Genomic DNA, 21,731 nt, shown 5'->3' on the forward strand with positions numbered 1-21,731 from the left:
TTGTATGTGCGGGTAAGCTTGTGTTTCTAACAATGCATTCTTTCTCTTTTCTTTTAAAATCCCTTCTGATATCTATTTATTTTGATTTTTTTTTCTTTTTTAATATTGCATGAGTCTTTTTGGATATTTATTTCTTCATTGTGTAACTGTGCCAGGGTTGTCGTTAGCTGGGTTAACCTGTATGATAAAACGGGGCTCTGGGTGGGATGGGCTTTGTTCTGGAGTGGGGCCAAGGAGGGATCCAGATCTGATAGCCCACTCGAAGGCCACGTTCCTCCTCAATCAATCCAGAACCCTGAGTGTTTATTTGCTGGCTTTTTTCCTTCTTACTGCTCGTGACACTCACAAGACCTGCATTTTGATAGCTGGAGAAATTTGTCAGGAGTTTCTCACCAGACCTGCGCTTTCTAACACTGCACTGATTGAAGCCTTCAAAAACTCATCTGTGAGGTATTTGGAAAAAAATCAGCAAATTAACTGCCTTAGCCAAACAGCAGAGATGGTCACTGCAAGTGTTTCCAGTAAAGTGAAACTCCCACCCTGGATCATTTCACTGAGTGCATGGATCAGGCTAGAGCACAGTTTCCATAAAGCCCAGTAGTTCCCTGAGCACACACCGAGGGTTAAGCAAATTCTGATATGGATGTTCTGGGGAAACAATAAACAAATATAATCCTATTTTTCAAGCAAAGAAGTAGAAAAGTAGTTCCCATCCGTCAGTGTTGGAGAAACACTTTCACTCCAAGTGCTCACGTGTGCAGCAGTACCTATAATTCCACCCGTGTTGGTGGCTATAAGTCTGTCGTGACCTGAGAGGACACAGAAAAATCTGCTCGTTCTATCTTGTCACTTGGCATCATGCTTCGCAGGTTCCAGCCCTGTAACACAGATGAGAGGCGGCAGCACAACATCTGTGCTTTTTTGGTTTTGAAGAAGGGGGGAATGAATGCCCAGCTTTAGCTGAGTGTGAGTTTGCCAGTATTGGAGAACTTGTTCTTTTTTGCTTACAAAGGAAAGACGGCATTTCATGTCAAGCAGAACTTTGTCAAAATAGTTGCAAATTCAGTGCCTCCTCTGTCAAATGGGGAAAAGCTCACAGGATCTTTATTTATCTTCCTGGATTTTCAGTGCTCTGTGATCAGTTTACACTCATTTTATTTTACAAAGACAAACAAACAAAACCCACACAAACGAACAGACAAAAATTAAAATTAAGAAGGAAAAGGAAAAAAATAAAAATAGAATCTGTCTTCGCTACACATGATGTTTGGATCTTTGAATACCCCAGCTTCAGGAGGAGCAGACCACCAGAAACAGGAGCCTCTGATAAATCCGGGCATCTCTCCTTTCAGATTGGCCTTGACTCAGTTTAACTGCATAGCTCAGATTTTGAAACAAACAATATTGAGGAGATAGGTGGGGCGAAAGGTGCTAATTCTTCAATTTGGTTAGTAAATAAATAAATGCTGTTTAAAAAAAAAGAAATAATAAAAAAGAGGCTATTTGACTAAAACACTAGTAATGGCTGCCATCAGCATACAAAATGACACATCCCTGAATAATGGGCTGGAGCAGATGGGCGATAATCTCTCTTATTCATACATAAACTGCTCTGTTTTCCAGCTGGGGGCAGTAACAACAGTGTTTATAATTAGTGCTTTCTAAACAGGGCACCTAGTGCGGAAAGGCAGATTGGGAGAGCAGGGCTCCTAGGTGTAGATGCTTAATTAGGAAATGCTCTAAATAGGGGGTACCTCTGAACAAGCACTGCCGTGTGTTTGGTTCTCTTTAATCTCCGAGAAACAAGCAAGTGCTGTACTGGCCAGCATTTTTCTCTAAAGAAAATAATTTCATTGTAGCAACTGTTTGCTTTTTAGTAGAGCAAATGCAAAGAATATGAAGAGGTTTGTCAATTCCCGTGTACAAAATAGTTAATTTCTCATTGGTCCGTGAAAATTAACCTGAATTCAGATGTACAGAAAAAAAAAATGAAAGTCCCAAGGAAAATGTAATGCTCCCTTTGTTAGTGTTCCTTAGTTCGGTTCCTTTGATCGCTTTCATCCCTGTTTTCTAGCAGTCTTCTAAAATATCTTTTTTAATGGCACTATTTCCTCTTTCAGTCAACCAGAAAACCTTTTCCTTTCTCTGCCTAAAAGATTTTCCTGTTCGAAGTGCCTCAAAGTCTTAATTTTCTGAGCACTCATTCTGCATCCTGTTCTATTCCCTCTCAGTAGGATAACATGTGCTGAAGTGACATGAAGATTTGAGATACTGAAATACAACAAACTTTATGTACAATACTAGTTGTTGTGGCAGGTATGACATATAATGCCTGGGAAATCTTACATTGTTCCCTGAATACAAGGAACAGAAGAAATACAGGGGCCAAATCAGTACATTAATTTGGATTCTAGACTGATACATATTTTAAAAACAGCCCTATAATGCTGTCAGGAGTCAGCCCTGCCAGATGTGCAGCAAAGGCCAAAATCCCAGAGGTTCCAGTTAAAACCCCACAGTCTGCGCTGCCCCATGGCTGGTGAAACATTTTTGTTCTTGGTAGCCAAGGAAGCCAGACTTGGTGCAGGTGGGTAATGGCTGTGGTGCAGACACATCTCAATTCACCCAGGATTACCAGTCTCAACTCAAGTGGAAGATAGCAGAGATGACCTGTCTCTGAGTAGAGATACTGTGCTTGAGTTTTCTTTTCTTTCCCCTCCCCTCCCCCCCAAAGACAACCCATTCACTGATAGGTCTCTTTGTGAAAAAAACTAAAGCAAATGCAATCACCTTTCATAATTTCACTCTGTTGGAACTTAGCAAGAGTGATCACAATAAAAAAATTCAAGTGGCACTTGCATTGTCCTTCAGAATTAGCATAATTGATAGATTTGCTTTTTTGTGAGGAACAAGATATACTTAACTGAGGCTTTTAACTGTTTGTGTGATTCCATTTTTTGGCTTTCTTGTAACTAAGCCACACTATTAAAAGTGGGAATATTTCAAGCCTTCTTTTTAGACCCAAGCATTGCAACGTCCAGTCTTTAGCCTTCTTCAGCTGCTTTAACTGTTCTGCACAATGGCAGCACATTTTGAAGGAACTACTTTACATGACTTACCAATGTTTTCCTTGACCCTGAATTTCCTTACTGGTGCTGGTTTATATCTGAATCCTAATATTATTTTGATCTGCTGCTGACAGAATGTCCTGAATTTTCTGCCATTTCTAGGCTGATCCAGAGTATTAAGGGAGCACCAGAGTGGTTGTATCTAATGTAAACTATTAGTAGAAAATACTAGAATATGTAGTATTATATTTAAGAGTAGTATAAATTGTTATTATGTTATTTTCTATATAACCACAGACACTACATAAAGCTAAAGGAGCAACATAAAACCCAGGAAATGTATGGGAAATTCATTAATAATCTTATTTATTTAATGACAGTAGCAAGGAGATGAGTTACATTGGATACTTAACGAAATCATCCATCTAGCCAATATTGAATTAATAAAATACTGGAATTTTAAAAAAAAACAGTTCTCACTGTCAGAGTTAAACATCTGAATAGCTCATCTCAAAATCCAGAGTTCCATCCTCTGTGTTTCATTCCTAGTTCCCATTACTTTGCATCTGTTGCTTACACCTGCCGCAAGCAGACACAATACACTTTCAAGTCAAAAGTTACAGCCAGACTTCCTGACAGTGGGACAAGGAAGTAGGGAATCAGACTCGCTGTCTGTGAAGTGCCTTTTTTGTACTGTAAACCCTGCTGTGAACTGAATATTGGAAAAAATAGGAAGATATCTAAACTAATTTTAAATCTCTTCTCCTACTCTTTGACTAAGAAAACCACGACTGATTTACAAACTATAAATAAAATTCATCCATGCAAACAACTTGGCGCTCAGGCTCTTCCATGTGTAATTGAAACCAGCTGAGGAATTGTGTCTCTAAAAATGGGGGATGTCAAAGAGTAAACACAAACTTAAATATAGCAATATGAATTCAGCAGTTGTTCATGTAGAATACTCCTCTTTGTATTCATTCACCAATACAGTACGATGCATACATGAAATTGATTTGGTTTTCTTTCTTTCTTTCTGTCTTTTCCTTTCATTTTATCTAAATTTCATGTCTGAAGTTACATGGTGTGCTAAAGCACTGGCCTATTGTATTTGGAGGTCTAGGTTCAAATCCACTCGATTAATTTGTTGCCTCGATGTGGTCATTTGCACGTCTCCAAATCACCGTGTAACTTGACTTAGTTACAGCTTGTGCCTGAGGGGCTAAAAATAACATTTGTCTGTCACTCCTGTACTGAGGTGCATTGCTAAGTTTGAAGTACTCTCCAGAAAGTGTTTTGACTCATGAATCACACACACACATATATATATATATATATCTTTACATATATATATATATATATATGTATGTATATAGGTATATTTAACCTCAGATACCCATGGAAAAAAAATTTGAAAGATCAGACTGAAGGGCTGCCTGGCTCATGCCACAAGCATTATTTAATGATCATTTTTGTAGTCAGAAAACCTGCCGTTGCATATCTCAGTGTATCGAGGTCACTAGCCAGAAGCTGAAGGAAATAAGATTAAATTATCTAGGTGTGAACATTTGAATACGTGCATACACATATGTGTCCATAAAAGAATGAACTGGAAGGAAAATACCAGGGTTTCGATATATATGTGCATGTAATTTCACACACTAAGTAGTGCATCACAAAAATTCCAAACAAATTGTAAATATGCTCCTGTGGAATGAAAACGAGTGAAGGGTTTCTTAGATTAATGCGTGAACAGCTGCATCCCCAGTTCAGTCTCCTGGCTGGCATGAATAATGGATAGGCTAAGAGGCAAAATGTGCAATAATGTTCATTTATTAATGAAATGAATATATATCTATATTTGGTGGCCAGCAGTAGATTGAGACAAGTGAAAAGAGAAACAGTACTACTCGCGTTCATAAAATGTAGTTACTTCAATCCAATAATTACTGACCTGACAGAAAATATCACCACCCAGCTAAAATAAGGCACTTCCTATTGCAAATCCAATACAGGTATCAAAGCAGTTGGAGTTTTTGAGTGTCTGTTCACAAACACAGAGTTCAATGTTTTTCTAGATAATGAACAAATTTTTATGGCTCAGGAGTCCTGCAATGTCAAGAGGTAGAAACTGAGATAAAGACACACCCTGTGGTAAAATCTAGGGAAAATGCTAGCTGCACCTTAGTATATAGGTGACAGAAACAATGATTTTAAAATAATGACCCGTTACTTCAAATTAAATGCGTTTCCAAAAATGGTTTGTTAACCATTTGGTAGTGAGTGTCAGGATTACTAAATGTTGATGCAAAATACATTAGTGCTTAATGAAGTGCTTCAGACTCATCAGCACCGAACTATTAGAGGCAATCCACTTATCTGCTGCTGGATAAGAAGCTCTACATGTCCTCACATGGATTGTAGGAGGACAGCTACATATCTTAAGCAAAAATGTTTTCCTTACATTTTAGTTACCATTGCTATCATATAGTGCTCGAGACTCTTACTCTCTCACCTCAAGCTGGGAAAAAAAAATGTCAAAATGTGATAATGAAAATCTGGGATTTGCAGCCCTGTGAAGCATAAGTGCACTTCAGATCCTCTTATTATTTATTGAAAGAGTAGCTTAAAGTAGAAATGCCTGGAAATCCATAATGGACTAGTTCACGCACCAGCGAACCACCCAGCTGAATAGTACATGAAATAATACATCTATTAAACCAAGGCAATGTGTCTAAGAGGCCTTTGTTGCAAAAACAGTAATAATAATGAAAAGCTGATTTTTGGCATATGCCCACGTGCACTAGAGGATACAGCAGGTGAAAATTGTGCTTGTGAAACATATGTAGTCAACACTCTAAATGTATCTTGCCCTCTCTCCTGCCTTCCAAAGCATTAATCTATCATGTTTTGAAATTCTGTAGAGGTAAAATATAACTGTGGCCTCATTAAATGAAAAATAGCATTTGTGCAGAATGCAGAGTGGCAACACCATCCAGCTGCATATGAGACCCTTGCAGTCTGAAATGTCATTGCAACATTGGGCAGAATAAGCCCAATGGTCTTGTAAGTTCTGTAGGGCTTGTGAGTGCCCTATCTGTGGCCAGAAGTGACCCATTTTGTGGTTCTGACATGTTAAACACATTAGAGTATGACCTGTGTTTTTTGCTTTCACTATAAAAATACTCCTTTCTTTGGGTCTCTGTAACTTTATACATTTTTCTCTGATAAGCTCTTTGGGTGAGAAAGGCTCTGAATGTCTCTCAGCCCAGGACAGTAACCACGTTAATGCCCCTGGATCCACAAATGTGTCTTTACGAAGACCAATTAAATCAAATTAAGGGGAGACTTTGGATAAAAATGTAAAGAAAAACATAGCCTCAAAATATCCTAGGAAGTTTCTGAAGTGTTAAGAAGCCAGAAATATTTGGTTCTACAAACTACAGGAAAAGGTGCTGGATTAGGTGAGATCATAGGAGACTTTTTCTTATTTATTTACTTATTTTTACAGAGACAGGAAGTGCTTTCATGTATATTTAAACAAATAAATACGTTTAAATGAAAGCCCCCCAGAGCTTCTTCAACAGTAGTAGAAATATAATATCTTTGGGCTTATTTTATGAAGACATCTTTAAAGATGTCCAAGCACTTAATTATCTAGTTTTGCAATTTTAGAATTACATCTTTAAAAAATTCCAACAGTGTCCTAGGCTCAACTTTAAAATTAAGCTTTTATTCAGGTGCATTTCCTTCTGTGTAACTGATCTAATTTTAAATATCTTCCCCTTTTTTTTTTTGTTTACCTACACACTTACCATTCTCATGTAGCAGGTTTAAAATCTAATTTTTGTATTTAATATGAATATTCTTATTTACTCAACCAGGAATATTTCACTTTCTGAGTTGAGATTATCTCTTACCACAGGACAACGCGATACGGTTTAAACCTTAAATGTCTGCTTATTTCCTCTAAGCATAAAAATTCTTTTAAATGGAAATCTGTATTTTATAGAATGGTAATATGTGCCATTCTTTTCAATTTTCACACAGAATTACATACTGTATGGAGTGTATTCACTCTGTGTAAAAGATCTAGGTATTCTTCTGTTCCACATTAAAAAATAATCAAAAACTGAATTGGTTCAAGGCTAAGAAATGTAGACGGCATTGAAAATACTAATTAGATCGCTTAACCAAAAGATTAGCAGTAAACAAAGAAATTCTCACCAGATGGGAAGTGCTGTATTTTATAGCAACTATTATTTAAAATATGGGGATGAAATTATAGAACTTAATTGTTTTACTCCTTTAAAGTAGTGCTATGTGGGTTCAAAACACAAAAATAATAGCTCAGCAATTTAACCTAAGTTATTTTGCTATAGTAAGTCTGTGCTCTTGTCCATCTTTCTATCCGTTACATCCCTATTGAATGCTGATTGCATTATTTTAGAGCATGGATTGCTGTAATGGTACTCTGCATCAGTATGATGGATTTAGTTTTCATTTTGTTCTCAAAAACATGTTGACTATAAATACATCTCTGCTCTCCTTTGAGGCTCACACTGTAACTGCTAAATTTTCTAGTGAAATCAGTCATGTGTCTCTCAAGAGAAAAGAGTAAATCTTTGAAGCAGAATAACCTTTTGGCTAGTTTCTTTTAAAAGGATATTTTCGTACTAGGGACAAATTTTACAAGTGCTAGCAGTTAAACCAATTCATTTCTCAACGTTATCTTTGCCTCCAGAGCCATGATCAGATATTTGCATTTTGTATGTCATCTTACAAGCCACCTGCCTTTTCCTGTTTTGCTTTAAAAAAAAAAGAATAAAAAATATCACAGGCCATACTTTAAGAAGGCAGCCCTGCTTTAGAAGGCAGTTAACTATATGTCAAAGTGCTTTTGCTGAATCAAGGCCATCCTGTTGAACTTGCAATTTTACAGCGATTTCAGGGACTAAAGCCTAATACCCCGTAATCAAGAAAAACAGTGAAACCCAGTCTTATCCTTGGGATCATTAGTCAGTCTTGAGCTTCTTTTACCTGGATTGCAGTTTCACCTTGTACATGTGCCAGGAAAGCAGAAGAAAGGATGTGGCTAGAAATTACAGCTATTTTATTAAGACTTGTATTCTCCATAGTGGCAGAAACTGATCAGAAAATAAAGCCCGTGAAGTAAACATTTTTCTTCCCCATTCCTTTGTATTCTAGATAGACCTAGATAAAATTAGCAGCATATTTAATTCAATAGACCCTGGTTAACAGGAGGAGACAGGGTGGTCAGGCTAAACGGGTCTTTCCGTCAGAGCTCTTCAGTGTTCTCCCTAAGAACATCCATTCTGCAGCATGAGGAGGTGTCAAAGAGCTGGGCTAGCTCCCTTCAGTGTTTGTTTTTCTCCCTTGTCTGACAACTTCATCACAATCCATCTTTGTAAGCCAATTGCACTAAGTTGAACATGGGTGAGTGTGTATCAGCCTTCATTAGGTCAAATCAAAGACAAGTGTGCATCTCTGCCTTGCCTGTAGAAACAGATTTATACTTTGAGGGGGTAGGGGGTGGAGGGGAAGGTCAGTTGGTATTTGGCTTGAAATTTGAATCTATTAAGGGATGAAATTAATATCATCCAGAAGTAGAACATATGGCATCCATATATATGGTACTGTATCTGCTTGGTGATGTCATGCTGCCTCTTAAGGTTTGGGAAATGCACTTTTTAAAGCATTTAGCTGTGTTGTGGGCTCAACTTTTCAGACTTGACTGACACAGAACGGGTTTAATTTGGTCTGAACATTTATTATCCCTGGTATTTGCAGGCCACATAAAAACTCGTGGTTTTCATTAGATTGCATTTCACACACAGCCTAATTTCATTTATTCTTATTTTATGCCCCTGCCAGACCACCGCTCTTGATAAGGAGAGGCAGGTTTTCCGACGAAGACGCAACCAGGATGTGAGGGGACGTTATAAGGCACAGCAAGCTCCACCTGAACTCAACTCCGAATCGGAAGACTATTCACCAAGTTCATCCGAGACTGTTCGCTCACCTAATTCACCCTTTTAATAAAACACTTTTATTCAAAAGTCTTGGCTTTAACCCTTTGAGACCCTGAAAATCCTTCAGACCTGTGTGAAGTAATTACAGCTGATCTATCCAGCAGTAAATGCTGGGATGGTGGAACACAAAAGGGTGCTCACAGAATCTTTGTAAGAATAATTTCCTAATTGATTGAAATACTTGCTCTCTGTTTAGATTGTAACTTGCTGCTAATTTGATCCTCAAAGGGTTAAGGCTATTTTGCTTTTTTTATTTAAAGATAGAAGCAGTGAATGTTTTCATCAGTGAAGCTAGGAACTGCAGTATGTAATTTTAGCACATGTTAACCCTCTGAGTAAACGATCAGCTTAAATCTTGACAACCCACATTAGGGCTTTATTCTGGCTACGTTGCTTTTATACGCACATATCTTTTATAGTACCCTAAAGTTCCTTGCCTGTTTCTGGCCGAAACAATATGAAACGCACTATTGCTTAGGGGTTACAAATATGAGCTTTAAAAGTTAAAATAAAATTAAGCAAACAGTATGTTCTACAGCAGCTCTTTCTAAACCTGCATTATACTTCCACAGGAAGTAGCTGCTGTGGGAGGATATTATGCAGGCTAAATGGGAAATTCAGTTTAGGGCAACCTCATAGTTTACAGAAGATGACATGATGATGGCCACAAAAGGTTGCTTCCATATCATTTGCTGCTAATAACAATGCAGAGTCTTGGGAAATGGCTTGAGGACATGTTCTGTCATGTAATGGTAGTAATGATCTAGTTGAGAAGTTACTGGTTCCTTTGTCTCACGTTCAGAAATGTACAGCATCCTGTCATGTACAGGCAACCAATCATAACCTGGTTATTCCAAGAGAGTTGCTTTCAAAGATTAACATGGTTGAGAATTACCTTTACAATAACTAGAGTACTTTTAAATCGGGGAAATACGAGTCATTTAATATATATGTAAAACCTAAACTGAATTAGCAAAAGTATTGTCTTAGAGTGGAGAAACTAAAAATGATTCACCAGTTCCATTTGTAATATTTAATAAAATGGGCATTTACACAGAGTATACATATTTCTGCTTTATTAGAACTTCAACACAGCATTATAGCATTTTATTCAACCATCATCCTAAAGTTAGCTTTCACAGAAACATTACACTTTGTAGATTTCTGCTTCAGCTGTGGTAATTTGGAAGAAAACTATTATAAAACCACTCAGAATTTCCATTAAATAAAAAATGACAACTTCCAAAATCTATTCTAATATTAAAAGAAAATAAAAAATTATGAAATTTATACTTTCCTCTTATTGCTCATGTAAAATGGAAGTTTTCTTCTCTAAAGTTAAAATTTTCTCACAGTGTTTTTAAAAAGTCCTATAAACATGTTGCTCCTCTCTCCTCATCTTTTTTATTTCTCCCCTTTCCTTCCATATCATGCCACTAGAAACATCAATATACTGCCTGAAAAGATATGCAAAATCTTCTGATCTTGCTGCAAAGTACAACTGAATTTTGGAGGAACAGGGCAAGTAGCCCACAATGCCATTTCCGTTCTGTGTTGTGTTTTGTCATGGAACCATCCCTGCGAGCAGCTGTGCCAGTGAATGTGTACCTACAACTTGCTGGAGCTAGTGTAATGCTCCTTTGCAGTTCTAGTTGGAATTCTCAGTTGAAATGTACTTCAAGAAACATTGACATTCTTTTGTTCCTCCACCCTTTAAAGTATATCTTCATTGCTTCACTCATGAAAATTTATATACTAAATGCTCTGAAGATTTCCTCTACAGAACGTTAATCTCGTGAATCTTCACACAAGTGGTACAAGTATTTCCTTCAGAATGCTTTTAAATTCATCCAATGGTAATAATCTGCAAGGGCAATATTTATTTGAAACTAGGTTTCCAGACCAGATAAGCATTTCCAGGTTTGATTCATTTCACCTGTCATGGGCACATGTTTTAGGCAGGACTCATACTTTGATTCAGCTATTGCTCTCACTCTGTTGACTATAGAAAGAACTGCTGATGGAAGTTTACATCAGACACCAAACATCAAATTATAGTTTAGATCAATGAATGTCACCCCAAGTCATTAGAACATTCTGACCTCTAAATGTATGTCCAAGGGCAAAAGGTCTGTGCATGGCTTCAGTTTCTCTGTCTGAAAACCGAGTAGCAGCAGCTTGTCCTAAGTAAAGCAAATTGGTGTCTTCAAGAGCTCCAAAGGGGCAAGAGGTGAAGGGATAAAGGAGCTGCCATTGGAAAGATGTCTGCTTTTAGGTTTTGGGAAATGGTTGTGTCTGTGGGAGATCCTTGACTGTGCCTATCAAACCATACAGTTATTGTGGACAGAAGACCTTGGTAGACAGCCACTTCTGTTCTGATGTTAATGGTTGCAGTTTGAGAACATCTGGATAGGACAGGGATTGTTTTTACTACAGGATCAAAACTTCAGCCAAAGTAAAACCTCCCTTGGCACTTAGGTACATCAGTTTACAGTGGGTTAGGTTTTGGCACATTGTTCTTCCCACATTATATCACAATCTTCCATTTAGAAGAGATACAACTCATCCATGTAAATGCATGACATACATTTGGTAATAAAAAATATATCCATTCATAGCACACACTTCTCAACTATTGAGAAAATTTGTCAATGTTAAGGCAAAGAGCAATGTTCATTCTTCTTAATCAGAGAGAGAAGTCAGGAGAAAAAATAAAAATGCTTCACCTTATGCGTGATAAATATTACTGATAAAACCCCAAAGCATTCAGGACTTCCCTATCACCTTTGGTTTACCTTGATTTGGAACGTTTGGCTCCTTCATCTTGCACCATCTTGTACTACTTAAAATGTACATTAAAATAGCACTACATCCTGAAAACCTTACTCATCCTCAAAGTCTTACAAGTTTGTGATCTTTGATTCATGTTTTATGAACATAACTACAATTTAATACCTTTTTTAAGTTATTTTTAGGTCCATGAGAGATTAGGTTTCAAATTGCTGATAGCCTCTTTCAAGGCCTCTACAAAAGGTATCTGAATGTTTAAGCTGTTTTAAAAAAGTTTGCAATGACAGTTTTAAATATATCCATACATATATTTAAATATAACCATATAAATGTATGTGTGTATATATATGTATGACTTCATTTAAATAATAGTTGTTCAGGCTTGTTTGGCAGTGACTACCCTTTTTTCTTGTCTAACCTCTGAATTCCTGGGGGTAAGTGAAGACAGAATATGTGTCCCCACCAGTGAAAAAACCCAAATCAAAGATTACAGAGTATTTCTAATATCATAATCTGGGAGAGCACATAGCACACTCTGGTCATTTGTAATATGTACCAGTCCTCCTGACTTCTTCCTTCATTTTCCTTTTGAGTCACTGCATTGTACTGGTACTACACATGACAATGACAGGTTTTTAATGCTTGTTATGCATACAAGGCAAACTTCCTCCCACCAAGCCTGTATAGTTAGATGAGATGGATGGCAGTTGTGGTAGGCACAGTCTATCACCAAGGAGATGAAGAGGAGCACTTCTGAAGGGTGATCCAGGTCATCTAATATTTGGTCTCTGGAGATGCCTGTCAGTCTAATCTTAGTAATAACAGGAAAGCAGAAACAGGGTCACTTCCAGCTTAATTCCTCTCAATTAAATGTAAGTGGGAGTAATGTGGACTCCAACTTGAGTGCAATATTCTAGAAAGCTTACTTGCAGTAAGCAAACTTTGATGTGAAAATGTAGTTCTGATAGATGATAGCATAGGATTAGTTAAGTGATACTGGGCTGGGTGTAGCTTATCTAGATGTCTCCATCTAAGAGTTAAGCATATAATCAAAGGCAATTGTCTAAACCTTCCCTATAGTTGCTAGAGACTGGCTTCTCTAGTGGATAAATGAAATTCTAGGATGGCTGAAATTGCTTCCTAGAAGCGGTGCCTAGTCCAAATATATTTAGAACATGATCTATTACTTCATGACATACAAATTAATATTTCTGTATTTTACAATTTTCATAGTGTTAATGTACAAAAAATCCAGAATACTATGGTTCTACTCAGAGGGTTAACAGAAAAGCACTAGGCATGCTGATTACATTGGTGTATCCAAACTGCTTTGCTTTTTTAGCCAGTGTTTGCTGATTTTTTTTCAAAAAAAGAACAAAAAAAAAAAGAAATCTTGAAAATTTTCAAGTTTGAAATAATTTCAGTGTTGTTGTTTAAGGAATTTCTATAACCAAATTTATCTTATTTTTAGCTTAACTTATCACAGGAATATGTATCATTGATGCAGTGTAAGTCCATAGTTATCAATTTTATTAATTCCACAAGTGATTCCAGAAATCTCTCTTTTTTTTAAGTACTTACTATAGGTCATACAATGGTGGCATAGGTGACTGAGACTGTCTTTCTTATTGGTAAACAAACAATATTGTAATTTCCAGAAAGTCCTAAGAATCAGCTTTTCAGTTTGGTAGTGTACTAGTTAGGGGAAAGCTATCTCATGACATGCATTGTGTAAATCATCTTTGTAGATGAAGATTGTTCATATTAATGAACACATTCTTTTTTCCTTGACATTGTAGCAGAAACTGTTTACTTGTTAATGAACAACCAATACATTAATTTGCTTCAGACTGTTAGAGGGGAAAGTGAGATTCCAGTCATTGACAATGTTATTGCTTTACAGTAGCCCTCATCTAATTTAAATGTGGTGCATACTACAATAAGCAAAGCCAAACCTGTGAATAAACTCCTGAAAAAGCCTGGTGGGTCTTTATTCAGTTGGGTGCTTGCATACAGTAGCATGTGACAGCAGGAGTGCTTTCAAGAATTGTCAAAACAAAAGCGATATATCCACGAATAAGAGCTAAGCTGCAATCCTTTCCCTATGGGGCATATATGTTCAAAAAAAAAACAAAAAAAAAAAGGAAAAAAAAAGATAAAAGAAAAGAAAAATTGGCACAGAGGTTTGCAGTGCTACTATATTACCACAGGGCAAGTACATTAAATCATTGTTATTTGCTAGCCTGGGGTACATGTTAGAAAATGGCATCTTTTTTATTTAGTTTAGATTGTGGTCAGGGAGAGCTTTCTTAATATTATTGCAGTGCCTGCTGGTGCTGCCATGGTTAAGGCTGTGTTAGTATTTCCATTATAAACTCTTAGTCTCAAAGGTTTTTAATTTGATCGTAAAAATTTGCTTCAGGCCAGAAACTTGACATACAATTTTTCAGCTCAGAGTGATTCTTTTCCTGAAATATGAAGGAAATCAGCTTGACCTCTTTGACATGTATTTTCTAAGTGTACACAAACACTCTCACACACACAGACACAGACACAGACACAAAGGCTGTTTCTATGCAGCTCATTTCAGATGTGTTACATTTTCAAGCGTATCTTGGAGGTCTTAACTACAAAGGTGACAGCTCAGAACTTTTGGGCATTTTGAAAACCAGAGGGCAAGCTCAGTGATTAAGAGGAAAATACTCCACATATGGGAGAGTTTTATTTCAATGTGACAAGCATGTAAAGTTTGCACAGTAATGGGTATATGTATGTGCCCTGCTGAGTGTTCGTGTTAATTCCTAAAACCATTAGTTTAAGTCATTCTACATAGCACATGCTAAATGTGAATATGCTGAATTTCTGTTTAAGACTGAGAGAAGTGCTTTCATCCTGTAGTTTAGAGTAGCACCATGGACAAAGCTGATGTGACACCAGCCAGAAAGGTCTACAAAGAGAAGAATCAAAGGAACACATTTGCTCTTGAAAGGAAAAAAATGGTTTGACTGAGACAGAGTTGAAAGCTCAAACCAAATGAGAGAGGTATAAAAAGCAGTTTAAAAAAAGCATAAGTATGTAATCATTTGAAAACTATAAAAGTGCAAGGGAGCCACACAGTGTAATGAATCCATATGCAGAGCCAATCAGCTACTAATCTGGAGCAAATTTACAGCTACAAACAGGCATAATTAATATACAACTCAAACACACCCAGTGGCAGATGGAAGTGAAATCCTAGTTCTTTTAGCAAACATAATGCAGACCTCTTCCTCATATATTCACTAAATGAGACCGTGTGTAGCTGTTTGAACTAGTGTTACACACAGGCTAGTGGGGAAATTAGGTGTTTAAAAATGACTGTATTTATTATTTTTTTTTTTTAAATACCAATTCTGCAGTATGGTTCTACCTTAATAGGTCCTTTTGGGAAATGACAGCTTTTATAAAGTGTTGTCTATGCATTTTATAATTGTCTGAATATATACTTGGATAGCCCATGCCAAATAGCTTCAGTAAGAACTGAAGTGCTATGTTGAAGCTTCATATTACCTGCAGTTTTCTGCAGCAGAGGCCAGAGAAAGGAACAAAGCATCCTTCATGAATCTTCATAGGAAGAGTTCAGAGAATGACCCACCCATAATGGAGATGTCCTCCTAATCCTTCATAGTGATTTACTTCAGTGATGAGCCACAATGTCCTGTCTTTTCCCAAAGTATTCACTCCGCCTAAATGGATGAGAATGTGGCACAGGACAGAGCTCTGCTGTTTTCTTGGCATCCATCTGCAGTGCTGCACATTTTGCAAAGCCACGAGTAAACAGCGGATTAAGAAAGGACCCTTTTATGCTAAATGACAAAGGTAGAAAAAAGCATAGAGGTAAAGATTAGCCATGGCAGATGTAGAATGGTGTTTTAAAGATGGTTTCAGGCCAACTGATAAAACAGATATTTGAGAGTTTTTTTCAGCAGAACCATTGGAGCCAAGAAACTTCAACTGATTTTCAGTTGAAACTTTATCTATTGATGAGACTTCCTTCTTGAGGTGTTTCTTGTATGTCCTCATACGCATTTCCTCTTGTAGGAAGACATCTAATTTTAAGAGCCTGGAAGAGAAAAAAAAAATAACAAAAAAGAGGCCTAGCTTTACTTGTCTAAAGTTACTCTCAAAAAGAGCTGACATTACTACTATAACTTGCTGCTGCTGCTACTATACTACTACCACCATCATTGTTGCTTGGAGTTAATTCCTTTTTCAAACCGCACATCTCCATTAGGTGCCTGCAATGCTTCAACATCTCCTAATAAGACCAGATTTGTCTTATATGAATGACAGCACCTATGCATTTATTTTCTTTTCAAACAGGATGCTCATAGTTCTTGAAGCTGAGGTCTATAATATGGTGAGTTTGAAAGCTAGTAATTGGTACACTGAGAGAAGGATTAATTTTAAGGTATAAATGCAATGGGTCGTGTTCAGGGGAATTCCTGGTGCTCTGTCTTGCAAAGGAGAGTGAGAGATTGTTTGTTGTGATGGTTTGTTTTTTTTTCTTTTCAGAAAATCCAGGCACATAGGAAAAGACAAATAAGCATTTAAGATAACAAACTTCTGACAATTTGGCATTCATCATGAATCTTAACTAGGAATAGTCTTTTGTGAGATTATTTCAGTGTAATAGGGAATCAAAATTTAAAGGTGAGTAACATCAAGACCTTGACAACTTTTGCCACTGATAGTTAAGGGGTGGGGGGAATCAAATTGGCTGACCAATCCTAAAACCAGAAGTAGCTCAGGAGAGGCATTTCCAGATGTGTAAAAAGGGAGGAGGAAGAATCCTGAGTAATTTCCAGAGGCCAATTTATCGCTTGCTATTTGTGCTGATCTTCGGTGCCTTTTCTGAAAGAAGAAAAAAATTACTCAGATTGATCCAGGGTTAAAGAAATACCCACTATACCTTATTTTATTTTATTAAGGACTTAGGAATAACCTTTGTATTCTGCCTGAAAGAAAATTGTTAAAGGATTAGTTGAGTGTGAAATTAAATAGCACTTTCCTCATGCATGCTAAAAAACTAAGGAAATGGTAGCCTTTAAACAAGTTCATAAATTACTTCAGTTTAGAAAACAAAAAAAAGGTGTTTCTTTTAAAAAATAAGAAACTGATATGTGGTTTGAATGCATATATAAATCTTTACTTTTCAAGGTACTAATTAAATACTTTCTACATAATACATATTCCTGCAAAAGAAGGAGGGAAGAAAATAGCATTTTTTCAAATCCTGCCATTTATGCTAATAAACTTAAATGAACAGAAATAAAACCTGATATTATCACCTTAATTTATGAGCAAATTTTTTAAGCTGTTGCTTACTTTTATGTAAAATATTCACTCAAAAACGGTAATAAGAGTAGAAAGAGACAAATCACTTAATACTTCAGTTCTGGTCTCAACTTCCAGCAAGCTCACGCGTCTTGAGCAGAGAAGCATTACAATATATTTCAATTCAGTCATCACAAGCAAGCCACTAAGGAGTTAGATCCAGCTGCATTCCTGAGAAGCTGTGCACAGGCTTTAAAAATTAGTCATGCAGCCACATCTTAGTATTCCCACATAAACCTCTGCACCAAAGTGAGTCTTGATGAACGTAATTATGAAAAGAAAAAAAAACAACCAAAAAACAGAAGCAACTATTCAAAAAGAAATTCACCCTTCAGGAGGTGAGTTTGGATGTGCTTATGGAAATCAAATATAGTTGTGGACCAAGAGCCTTTGTGTTTGGTGCTCTTCAGCACTGCACATACCAAGTCTAGCAGGACACGTGAATACTATTTTACAGCGGAAGCCTGCTAAATCTCACTAATGACTGGAAGTCTCATTGTAAATGGCTGGATTTGGGGAATTAGCAGGTGAATGAAGAAATACAATAAAAGACCAGAGGATAATGCATTACATAGTGTAATTTTCATTTGTTCTGACAATTGATTTAATTTTAATTTCATACTTCATACATTATCAGCAAGTGTACTGGAGTATAAAAGCTACAAATAAGGAGTCTGAGTAACATGAGATCACACCAGGGCTCTCTGATTATTTTTGCTGAAAGGCAGAAAAAGTGCTTTTTTTATCTATGTTGATAAAAGCCTGTATTTTATCCTACTCTCATTTACAAGTTAATAGTTGCTATTCAACAGCTGTTTCATGGAATGATTCTCGATACAGGAGATAGCTGCAAAAATAAAGAGTCTGTCAGAAGATGTCTCTTTGTCTGTCTGTAAGATACATTTTTATGTTCATGAAGATTATAAACTGACAACAGGGTTATAGGCATGTGGTACTGTCCCTCTGGGACATTGTCTTCCCAAAGGGTTTGTCCTCCATCTTACTGTCAGCACGAGTTTTGGAATGTGAATACCGTTAAACCTTCATGAACCTTCACTGTCTTCACATAAAACAACCCCCTTCTTCTCCACTCACTTTCATAGAATCATAGAATTATTAGGGTTGGAAGGGACCTCAAGGATCATCTGGTTCCAACTCCCCTGCCATGGGCAGGGACAGCTCACACTACAGCAGGTTGCTCACAGCCACATCCAGCCTGGCTTTAAAAATCTCCAGGTATGGGGCTTCTACCACCTCCCTGGGCAACCTGTTCCAGTGTCTCACCACCCTCATGGTAAAGAACTTCTTCCTAACATCCAATCTGAATCTACCCATTTCTGGTTTTTTTTTCCATTCCCCCTAGTCCTGACACCCTAAAAAGTCCCTTGCCAGCTTTCTTCTAGGCGCCCTTCAGATACTGGAAAGCCACAATTAGGTCTCCTCAGGGTCTTCTCTTCTCCAGACTGAACAGCCCCAGCTCCCTCAGTTTGTCCTCATAGGAGAGGTGCTCCAGCCCTCTAATCATCCTCTTGGCCCTTCTCTGGACACGCTCCAGCACATCCTGATCCTCCCTGTAATAGGGGCTCCAGAACTGGACACAGTACTCCAGGTGGGGTCTCACCAGAGCAGAGTAGAGGAAGAGAATCACCTCCCTTGACCTGCTGACTATGCTTCTCTGGATGCAGCCCAGGATACACATACATCCTGCCTCACCAAGCCATTTGCTTCTTTCTCCTTATTACACACCTCTCCTCTTGCATGGTGCAAATGTTGTGCATCCATATGGTAAAACCGATTAGAGAAACTGCTCCAGAGTCATCAAAAAGTTTTGCCCTGCATTAATTACCTGGTTCTGTTCATTGCTCCAATACAGCAACATGCAAGGAAAAAGGGAACATAAAAAAAGACTGTTGCAATGGGACAATGGGACTTCTTTCAAGAGTAGTGGTGGCTTAAATTGTGAATTAAATTAAGGAGTAAGGTCTAAAAAAAACATATGTTGTCCCTGTGAGGAGCAAGATCTACACAGTTGTTCTTTATATATGGATCTTTCAAAGAATTTTTATTTTTGAATAAACTGAAAATGTGAGGTGGTTTTTAAAAATGCTACCATAACAAAAGAAGAAAGACTTGGAGGAAACTGGGACATGATCCTTCATATTTAAATGTTACATACACTCGGAAAACTGGGAGTGCATGGAGAGGATGCATCAAGTGTTACCTTCAGATGCTGTATGCTTTAGGTTTTTCCAATGCTTTCTAAAGGACAATGATGGAAGACAGACACATGCTCTGTCTTGCAGTCACTTGCCTCAAGGTGATACATTTTATACAGCTTTATTATTTCCTGCCACTTAACCTTCAAGATGGGTAAAGGCAGTTGCTGCAAAACTTAAGCCTACATGCTGTCCCACTGCAGTGAGCTGTGCTGGCTTAGAGTGCTTTCTACTTCCCATGGTGTAGGTAGAAAACTAAACCATGGCCCAGCAGGCAGGCTTTGCACTGCTGAAATCTGATAGAAAAAAGCTAGCAGTCATGCACTGTATGGGGTCCTGGGCTCATCTAAGATAGGATTAAGTTTGCAAATGAGGGTTTCTTGGTATGTTTTCCTTCACAAGAAGGTGGGAGGGGCCAGAGCCAGGATAGGCAGCTGCACCAACTAATGGAGTACTTGATACCACACCGGTGTCATGCTTGCTTTATAACAGAAGGGCTGGGCAGGCTGGGGTGCTTTCAGCAGGTAGCTGTGATGTGGATCAGACAGATGGGGCCATGCTACGCCACTCTGTTCCATTGTGGTCAGTGCTATGTTTTATATCACTTGCTCTGTATATTATTTCATTAATATTCTTGTTCTTCCTGGTTGTTGTTATCTCTTTGTGCTGTTATGTTAAGCTCTCCTTATCTCAACTCATATGATTTTGCTTTCTTCTCTGGATTTTCCCTCCCACCCCACTCTGAGGTGAGGGAAGCAGTTGTGAGCAGCTGTGTGGGGCTCAGCTGCTGTATGAGCCTGAATCACAACAGTGGTCATCAGCAGCTTCCAGCACTTAAAGACTGATAATGCCTTAAATACCATTTGGTGGTTTTTTTGAAACATTTGAACTAATGATAATGATTCCCTCTGTACTCAGTACTGGTGAGGCCACACCTGAGTATTGGGTTCAGTTTTGGGACCCTCACTACAAGAATGATGTTGATGTGCTAAAGCAGGTCCAGAGAAGGGTAACAAAACTGGTGAAGGGTGTGGAGAACAAGTCTTATGAGTACCAGCTGAGGGAACTGGGGTTGTTTAGTCTAGAGAAAAAGAGGCTGAAGGAAGACCTTCTTGCTCTTTACAAGTACTTGAAAGGAGGTAGTAGTGAGGTGGGTGTTGGTCTCTTCTTCCTAGAAACAAGTGATAGGACAACAGGAAATGGCCTCAAGTTGTACCAGAGGAGGTTTAGATTGGATATTAGAAGAAACTTCTTCTCTGAATGGGTTTTTAGACGCTGGAAGATGTTCCATGGGCAGGTGGTTGAATTGCCATCCCTGGAGGTGTTTAAAAGATGCATGGATGTGGTGCTAAGACTTGGTAAAGGCAAATAATGCTTGGACTCAATGATCTTAAAGGTCTTTTCCAGCTGAAACAAATCTATGATTCTATAATCATAAAAGATATACTTCTGAAAAGAGACCAAAAAATGCAGCCACTGCAGTGCTGGTTTATTGCCTCTGTGCTTACTGTGAGGATGTGCCAGGCATCAGGCAGCAAATGAGGAGCCTGTGGGCAGGTTGTAAATCAATAGTAAGTGGCTATAACCAAGTCTTCCCTGGAAAGCAGATGGATTTGGTTTTGGGGTTATGCTTTCATTTTTCTAAGCAGGCAACTTGTTCAAAATTCAGACTTACCTATTGCTATTTCCTTCTGCTATGTTCAGGGAAATGGGGCTCTAGAGATGTCAAAAAACCAACAACCAAAACAATTAACAGCATTACATCAAAGAACTATCCTAAGGTTACTGTGATTCTTCTATTTGCGCAACAGGCAGATAAGGAAGTTAGGACCTAGATTAAATCCAGCTGCTCATTCTGAAGTGCAGACATTGTATTCCAGGAAGAGAAATTACCTGAATGGAAACCTTGGTCCCTTCAAGTGACTTGGAGCTTGGTGGTGCTAGTTTGTATGCAGTTGCCACTTAGTCAAGTCTATCTTAGACAACATTACAGGATGTCCCTCAAATTGATATCTTTTTATACTGGTTTATGTAGGAGAAGCAAAACACAGAGGTAGCAAACTTAATGAATGACATTACAATTAGAAAGTGAAACTTTCATCACTGAGAGAGTTGCCAATTATCAGAGGTTGCTGGATTTTGGATCAAAACCATGAATTTACCTGTGTTTAAGATACTGAACTTCAAAATGTAGCAACTTTAATTATGCAATATTGGGAGGGAGGGGG

The 21,731-nt window shown here is 37.8% G+C and overlaps 1 protein-coding gene across 4 annotated transcripts in view; it reads left to right on the forward strand.

The window, feature by feature from the left end:
* The window catches only part of DCLK1 (doublecortin like kinase 1), a 262,133-nt gene extending 243,981 nt beyond the window's left edge, over positions 1 to 18,152 (forward strand). For 2 of the 4 annotated variants that reach the window (XM_068142840.1, XM_068142868.1), the window contains one exon: positions 8,964 to 18,152. In XM_068142840.1, coding sequence (XP_067998941.1) covers positions 8,964 to 9,128 — 165 coding nt within the window. In that variant the 3' untranslated portion in view covers positions 9,129 to 18,152. Of the gene's footprint in view, positions 1 to 8,952 lie in introns of all 4 variants that reach the window. The other 2 variants (XM_068142850.1, XM_068142858.1) reach the window with 2 other exon arrangements.
* The last annotated feature ends 3,579 nt before the right edge of the window (positions 18,153 to 21,731 follow it).

This window comes from Melanerpes formicivorus, unplaced genomic scaffold (genome assembly GCF_026170545.1).
Source record: "Melanerpes formicivorus ecotype bairdi unplaced genomic scaffold, bMelFor1.0.p_v2 SCAF_1, whole genome shotgun sequence".
NCBI classification, from domain to species: Eukaryota; Metazoa; Chordata; class Aves; order Piciformes; family Picidae; genus Melanerpes; species Melanerpes formicivorus.